Source organism: Leguminivora glycinivorella, chromosome 9, assembly GCF_023078275.1.
Source record: "Leguminivora glycinivorella isolate SPB_JAAS2020 chromosome 9, LegGlyc_1.1, whole genome shotgun sequence".
NCBI lineage: Eukaryota > Metazoa > Arthropoda > Insecta > Lepidoptera > Tortricidae > Leguminivora > Leguminivora glycinivorella.
This window is the reverse complement of record NC_062979.1, coordinates 19,010,775-19,019,046: the sequence shown is the minus strand read 5'-3', so window position 1 is coordinate 19,019,046 and position 8,272 is coordinate 19,010,775. Positions and strand designations below refer to the sequence as shown.

Below are 8,272 nucleotides of genomic sequence, written 5' to 3'. Positions count from 1 at the left end.
TAAGTGGCGCAAGTTCAGGGCGCAGCCGCGACGCAAAGCAAGAAGTCGACCAATCAGAGCACCGGTCATCGCAACGTGATTGGAGGACAGCTGATATCGTTCGTTTTTTCCATTCTTCACTTCATTCATTATGCGCAATACTTCATTCTTTTATTCTCTTTGGCTTCGTTATTTTACAAGTTCATTTTAGAAAACGCTTTGCGCCATTTTGATATAAAATTTTATATTTCGTTTAATTAACGCTTGGAAAAGTTTTTGCGCAGATGAAAGTTGTGTTTTGTATAATTATTAATATGTGAATCGTTGTTGTATGTGGCTGTTCAAAACCGTAGTCACATCTAAGTCTGCTACAATGGCTACTCAAGAGCTTAAGAAGTTACGTACAGCGCGAGGCTATACAAAAGCTTCCATTACTCGCCTGTATACATTTTGTAACAATGACAGTGATGTAGCTAGCAGTGCTTTATCGGCGCTCGATGCCAAAAGAGCGAGGGTGACGGAGCTCTTCAAAGAATATGACAAATGTAACAAAGAAATTCTGTCTTTGGACGAAGAGGATGCAGAGGATGTTGAAGACTTTGAGGATAAATATTATCATGTACTGACAGTCCTCAACGAGGCAATTAGTCGTAAATCCTCGCCCTTGTCTGAATCTCCTGCCGCCGCATCATGTCAAAATAACTTTAAGGCTAAGTTGCCTACTATAAAGATAGATGTGTTTACGGGTAAGTACAGTGAATACACTGCTTTTATAAGCTTATTTAGAGCCATAATACACAACGATAAGTCACTTGATAAGGTTCAAAAGTTGTATTATTTGCGCTCATTTTTGACAAACGAACCTTTTGACTTGATTAAGAACCTTCCTCTGGTTGAGGCTAGTTATGACGAAGCTCTTAAGCTTTTAGAGGAAAGGTACAATCATTCTTTCAAAATTATCAATGAGCACATCAATTCCTTGCTTGACATAAATGCCTTGGTCAAATCAAATCCTGTAAATTTGAGACAATTTGTTTCCCAGATAAAACAGTCTTTGTCTGCTTTAAAAAACTTGAATGTTAATACTGAAAACTGGGACCCCATTATATTAGCGATTTTGTACCGTAAACTAGATTCGTACACGTCACGGGCGTACCAGTTGGAGCGAGATGACACCAAGGACCCAACTATCACCGAGTTCCTCTTGTACCTGGAGAAGCGAGCCTTGGCACTGGAGAATGCTGAGCCGTCCACGTCGGGGAAGTCTCAACACAAGGCTGTGGTAAATGTGACAGCGACCGCCTCGACTGCCTGCAACTATTGTAAGTCCAATCACAGATTATTTGATTGTAGCAAATTTAAAATGCTGACTAGCACTGAAAGAATAGCTTTCAGCAAGAACAACAGTCTGTGCTCTGTTTGTCTTAACAAACACAAAGGTAAATGCCGCTTTCATTTCCGGTGTAGTACTTGTAAAGAAGCTCATAATAGCTTACTGCATCCGGATTCCTCGGCTAACCAACCCCAAGTATCTTTGATTTCAAACTTGGGGCAAAATGGAGTGTTGTTACCTACAGTCAAAGTTAAGCTATATTCGCGGACAGGTAGTGAGGTTCATGTGAAAGCTCTCTTAGATTGTTGTTCACAAGGTTCTTTGGTGACCACTAAATTAATAAAGATTTTAGGATTGACCCCAAGCAAGGAAAACACCAATATAATTGGTGTCAAAGAGTTGACTACTGACACACAGTATTCTATACCTTTAGATGTGTACTCATTGACCAGACCTTACCGAGTCACAGCGAACTGTAATGTCATGGATAAAATTACATGTAAGCTTCCACAAGACAAGCTTAATCTAGACGCTATCAATATACCTGATGGGATCACTTTGTCTGATATTGATTTCCATCAGCCGTCTGAGATCAATTTACTATTAGGCGGGGACATATTTTTCCAGGTCCTGCTTCTGGAGCCGGTCCCTGGGCAGCAGCAGGAGTCAGATGAAGACCCAGCGAGTCCTCATCCTAAAATTGTAAATACTAAGCTTGGCTACATCATCGGTGGTGCTTTATCACGACAGCAAACCAGTGACAAAAGTAAGGTAACACTTTTATGTACTCAATGTGACTCAAGTCTTAACGAGAGTTTGCAAAACTTTTGGAAAGCAGAAAGTGTTCCTGAACCTTTCTGTGAAGGCATGTCTGAGCATGAACAGTGTGAACGCTTATTTCAAGACACAACTGTTTTGAAGGACAACAAGTTTCAGGTTGATTTGCCATTAAAAATCCCTTTGAGTGAAGTCAATGATGTGCTTGGAAGCTCATTTGATATGGCTTATTACAGGTTCATTAGCCTCGAAAAAAGATTGCACAAAAATATAAATTTGCTATCCGATTATGAAAAGTTCATCGATGAATATGTTGACTTGAAGCATGGGCACTATATTGATTTCAATCAATTGGATTTTGAGAATGATCCTCTATATTTTGCATCCCACCATTGTGTAATTAATGACTCAAGCAAAACTACGCGTACTCGTGTGGTTTTTGACTGCTCTTTGCAATCCAACAAAAAGGTATCTCTAAATGATATTTTGCTAAATGGAGGTCCGGTACAAAAAGAGTTGTTTGACATAATGCTTTTGTTCCGGCTAGGCAACTATACTTTCTCCACAGACATACGGCGCATGTTTAGATGTGTTGATATTAATCCGATGCATGCCAAATTGCAAAATATATTGTGGAGGAGCAATCCTACCGAGCCTCTCAAATGTATACAATTAGATACTGTTACTTACGGGCAAAAAAGTAGTACATATTTAAGCACTCGATGCTTACTTGAGCTTGCAGATAGGTATGGAAGTGAGTACCCACTTGGAGCTTGCATACTAAGAAATTGCACCTATGTAGATGATATGTGCTTTTCAAACTCTGATTTGAATGTTATAATTCAAGCAAAATTGCAATTATGTGAGTTGCTAAGTAAGGGTAGCTTCTATACACACAAGTGGGCGTCCAATGATCAGCGAGTATTAGAGGGCATTCCTAATGATAAAAGGCAGTTTGATGACTTAGACTTCCAAAAGGATAATTTATATTTAAAGACTTTAGGTTTAAAGTTAAATATGCAAAAGGATTGCTTTGTTTTTTCCTGCCCTGAGGCCTTTAATAAGGAAAAGCCTACCAAAAGAGACATATTAAGTTATATTTCAAAGTTTTATGATCCGCTAGGTTTTATAGCGCCAATTATCATGAAGGCTAAGGCTTTCATGCAAAAAATATATGCTGAAAATATAGGTTGGAACCAGGTTCCTTCAGCTTTGCTGCTTCAGGAGTGGCGTTCATTTGCTTTTAAGTTATCTCAAATGGAGCCCTTCATTATTAAAAGGAACCTGAACATCCCCTCCAAGGCTCAATTGCAATTAATTGGGTTTGCTGACGCATGTAGCACTACGGGTTATGGTTGCTGTGTGTATCTTCGGGTGGTCAACGAACAAGGTAATGCTACGCTATCATTACTTTGTGCTAAGTCTCGCATCAACCCCCGCAATAAGGGTACTCTAAGCATAGCCCGCTTAGAATTGTGTGCTATGTTGCTGTTATCGAAATTAATCACTCGAGTTTATGATACGCTAAAGGCGCAATTAAATATACAAGATGTATATCTGTTTTCTGACTCGCAAATCGCGTTAGCATGGGCAAAAACAGAGCCCTTAAGGCTCCAAGCTTTTGTTGCAAATCGGGTGAGGTTGATTCGAGATCTTACAGATAGATGGCGCTGGCTGTACGTCTCCAGTGAAGAAAATCCTAGCGACTGCCTGAGCAGAGGTACAGATCCAGATGAGCTGCGTCGCATACCTATGTGGCTGCATGGACCAAGCTTTCTACAGGACGGTAAATATAATTTTAATGATAAAACTAGCCCTCCTGCGATCGATGACCTACCTGAATTGAAAAAGCAGCCCTCCAGTGCTAAGGTGACGCTAGTTACTCAAAAGTGTTCAGATCCTTATGATTTTTTGGAGAAGTTCTCTGATCTGAACAAAATGGTAAGGGTAATGGCTTATATAATGAGGTTTTGCTCTAACTTAAAAATGAAAGACAAGAAAAATCTGAAATATCTCTCCGGTAAGGAGCTTCAAATGGCATTATTTCAGATTATAAAATATGAACAAGGCATTTATTTTAAACACGAAATTGACAGTCTCAAGACTAACTTAGAAAATGTTAAAGGTTCACTCAACTCGTTACATCCATTTCTTGACAATCAAGGTTTGCTGAGGGTAGGTGGTAGAATAAAAAACGCGAGTGTGTCATACTCTCAAAAACATCCTGTCATACTTCCGAGGGAATCTCGCATAACAAAGCTTATTGTAAAGCACGAGCATCTCAGGATGTTACATGCTCCGCCCCAGTTATTGATGTCAAGCTTAAATGAAAAATATTGGATTGTAAATGGTCTTAGCTATGTGAAACATATTGTTAACAAATGTTTACCTTGTTACAATGAAGGCTCAGTGTGCGAAACAGCTGATGGGTTCTTTGCCACCTGAAAGGGTCACAGCCTGCCGAGCATTCCAGAAAGTCGGCATCGACTTTGCAGGTCCCATAACAGTGAAGAATTCTCGCGTAAGAAGAGCTTTACAGACAAAAGGCTACATATGCGTTTTTGTTTGTTTTGTGACTAAAGCCATACATCTGGAGCTCTCTTCGGACTTGACCACTGACGCTTTCCTTGCATGTTTCAAGCGATTTATAGCTCGCAGAGGCCTGCCGACCGACGTTTTTTGCGATAATGGTGGATGCTTTAAGGGGGCAAAGAACCAGTTAGTTGAGCTGTACAATTTAAGTTCTTCGCAAAATCATCAGACTCTGGTGCAATCATACGCGGCACAGCAACGTATTAACTTTCATTTCGTGCCAAGCTACTCACCTGTGTTTGCTGGCCTTGCTGAAGCTGCTGTTAAGAGTACCAAGTACCATTTAAAGCGCATATTGCAATCTTATGTACTGACGTATGAACAGATCAATACAATTTTATGTCAGATTGAGTCTACTCTTAGTTCTAGGCCACTTTTGCCTGTAAATGCAACTGATATTAATGATTACAGTTATTTGACGCCGGGCCATTTTTTAATTGGCACGTCTATGACATGTCTCCCAGAAGCAGACTTGACCGAGCTACCTAGTAATAGATTAAAATTCTGGGAAATCTGTAATAAGGTCAAAGGTCACTTTTGGAAGATATGGCATAAGTACTATTTAAATGCATTACAATGTCGTCCTAGGTGGCGTGATAGCCAACCAAACGTCAGGGTTGGATCCTTAGTAATCATGAGGGAGCCTAACGCTCCTCCCATGACGTGGCCTATGGCCAGAATTGTTAAAGTGTATCCTGGTGATGATGATAAGGTGCGCGTGGTAGACCTTTTGGCACCGAATAAAAAGGTGTACAAACGATCATTAAGTGGTTTCGCTGTGTTACCTATAGATTAATTTTGTTGTGTGTATTCTTATGCATTATATTGTAATTGTGCAGGTTAAGTTTAAACCTTGAAAAGGTTATTATTTATTTCATTACAAACCCTCGAATTGTAGGTACCTTATCTTGTTACAAAACTACTCAGAAGTGATGACTTGATATCATTTTATAATAATATAGACGTCAACTTATTAACATGAAATTTTTTTTCATGCTTTGACAGGGTTTTTATTAAAATATTTTTTTTTTATATATAAGCAATGGATAAAATGTGACACACTTTAAGAAAATATATATATAATAATGTCCTGAATGGTATAAGACTTCACTTACCAACTCTAATATTTTGTTAGGTGTTTTAGGGCCAATATTAGACATTTTTAAAATATCATTAAACCCATGGATGAAAATGACCCAAAATGCATATGTACATCGGCAACCACGTTGTTTTTATATAGATACAAATAATTTCTTCTCGAATATTTTTTTGACTGAACACTGCTTAAAAATAGAAATACCTAAATTTCGAGCTAAGCAGGTACCTAGGACGACCCAAAATATTATTTTTATATTTGATCAATAGTCTAAAAACTATATGCAAAAAAGAAGCAACGTGAATATTATCGAAACCTCAAAAGCTATCGCTACCCGACTATTACCCGAATAACAGCACTCATTGATGCATTCATCGTCAAAGAAGCACTACACGAATCTCTGTTATTGCATCTAAAATTTAATGTGTCTGATTTTATGTTTTTGACATTAAAACAATATTTAAATCCGTTCAACAGTATACAGGGCCGATCTTTAGCAGTTTTAACAATTTTAATGTCTTTATGTTCCATTATAAAAACTTCTCTAAAACTTACAGAGCACAATTTTACGAGTATATGACTTACAATACAATACAGACATTAATGTGACATTGTCATTAAGAACTACCTATTCATTACTTTATCATATTTAATCTTAAAGTGGCCAGGATCTCAGATATCTGCTGATTGTACCTGGCCTTTTCGAAATTAAATATACATAAAATCTGACCTAATAAGAAAGCGTTATTTCCAGAATTCATCATTAAAATAATCTGCTTAATATCTTAATCGAATCATTGCTAATCGGATGAGATAAGAAACTGCATAAATCCGATCCCAACTTATTACCAATCAGACGTATTACTGTCATGTCACGGGACCATATACCAATCTGACCTACTCAGAAATTGTTTTAAAAAGAAAGTGACTTCCATATCATAAGTCGTATGTCGATATTGTTTTATTCAGAAAGATACCTATGGTGAATCTGGCCTCTACAGAGTCGGGCTTACTCAGATTCGGGCCCAAAAACGAAACTGTCTCATTACGAATCTGCCCCGGCCCGCCTAAAGGAATTTTCCCTTGGATTGCGAAAGCACATTATGTAAAATGAGCCTACCGTCAATTTTAGGGATCACTAATAGGGATGACGACTACATAAAAAAATGGCATTCTGTTTAGTCAGTCAGTTAGATCGTCCAAAAATACTGAACACATATTTTTCTCTTTTTCTAATTAATGAAAAAACAAAGATATAGATTATAGAGCATCAAAGTTCCGGAGTGGGGGCTTGTGACGTCACTTCTAAGTAAAAATTGTACCTAGGCGTAACATCACGCGAAACTTCAACGCACTGTATCGTCCTCATTTTTCGTTTACGAGAAAAAATACGTGTCTAAAATTGTTTGATAATCTGACGGAGTAATTACTAAGTAGTATTTTTTAATCGTCTCGCCTATTGCAAAGTTTGAATGATTAAATACTGCTAAAAAGAGTTTTACCATTTTCATTATCTTCATAGGTGGATGGACTGTGTGAAAGATGATTTGAAACGGAAACAAGTGAATGATGAGATAAGGGCAGGCGAATGATGATTATCTTCATTTCAAAAAGATTTAATTTTTTAAAGCATTTGTGACATTTTATTATGACAGTACTGAAACAGTCGTAGATTAAAAAAAATCTAATAATTAAATATCGAGCATTAACAAAAACAATTTTTAGTAACGTTGTGGGAATGAGTTCACCGAAAAAAGTCAATTTTGACTGGCCTAGAGTTCGGTCGTCGATTTTTCGAAGCATTGACCGATAGTGTTAAAAAGTTAAAACTCTATCCGTTTGAGCGAGCAACTAGTGACCGATTAGTGCACGTTCACTCTAAGTTTAGCTTTTAACACTTTGAAACTAGATTTTTTGCAAACTGTACCGTTACCATGGGCTGCCCAAGTGAGAGCCGTATTACTTTACTCAGAAAGTAAGTGAGTTTACGTTTGTTTACAATATATTGTGCCTAACTTCACGCCAAAGAAGCTGCTTCTATCCCTTTCTAAGTTTATCAATAAACGGAGAAAGAACTATAGGCGAATGCTACGCCTCTGGTGTTTACGCGATGGAACTAAAATCATAAGTAAATGTAATTTACCTATCGAAATCTGTCAATATAGGGTCTACTGCAAATTTCGAAACATACGCACTGAGGGATTCTTCCTCTTTCACTTTATACTGATAAGAGTAAAAGAGACTCATGTCCACATGTCGATAACTTCGGTATTCGGTAGTAGGCCTCAAACCATAGGCAAAGTCATTCTGACGTGACATTTCTGTCAAGTTATACAAAAATCACACGGAATTTTCACAATTATATTTGCAGTTTTAAATAAAATTATGACTAACATATTGCATTAATTTATAATATTACGTGGAATTCAAGATTAGCTAAAATTGAATAAAAAGATAAACCAGTGAACAAATCAAATAAGGTAATGAGTTATTTT

General features: G+C 37.6%; 1 protein-coding gene across 1 annotated transcript; it reads left to right on the top strand.

Annotated features, from left to right (window-relative positions):
* The first annotated feature begins 352 nt into the window (after window positions 1-352).
* LOC125229873 lies at window positions 353-5,538 on the top strand. Its single transcript, XM_048134812.1, has 5 exons — window positions 353-725; window positions 1,113-2,078; window positions 3,750-4,030; window positions 4,494-4,610; window positions 5,521-5,538. The coding sequence occupies exons 1-5, from the start codon at window positions 353-355 to the stop codon at window positions 5,536-5,538; spliced, it is 1,755 nt and encodes a 584-aa protein (XP_047990769.1).
* Window positions 5,539-8,272: the final 2,734 nt, after the last annotated feature.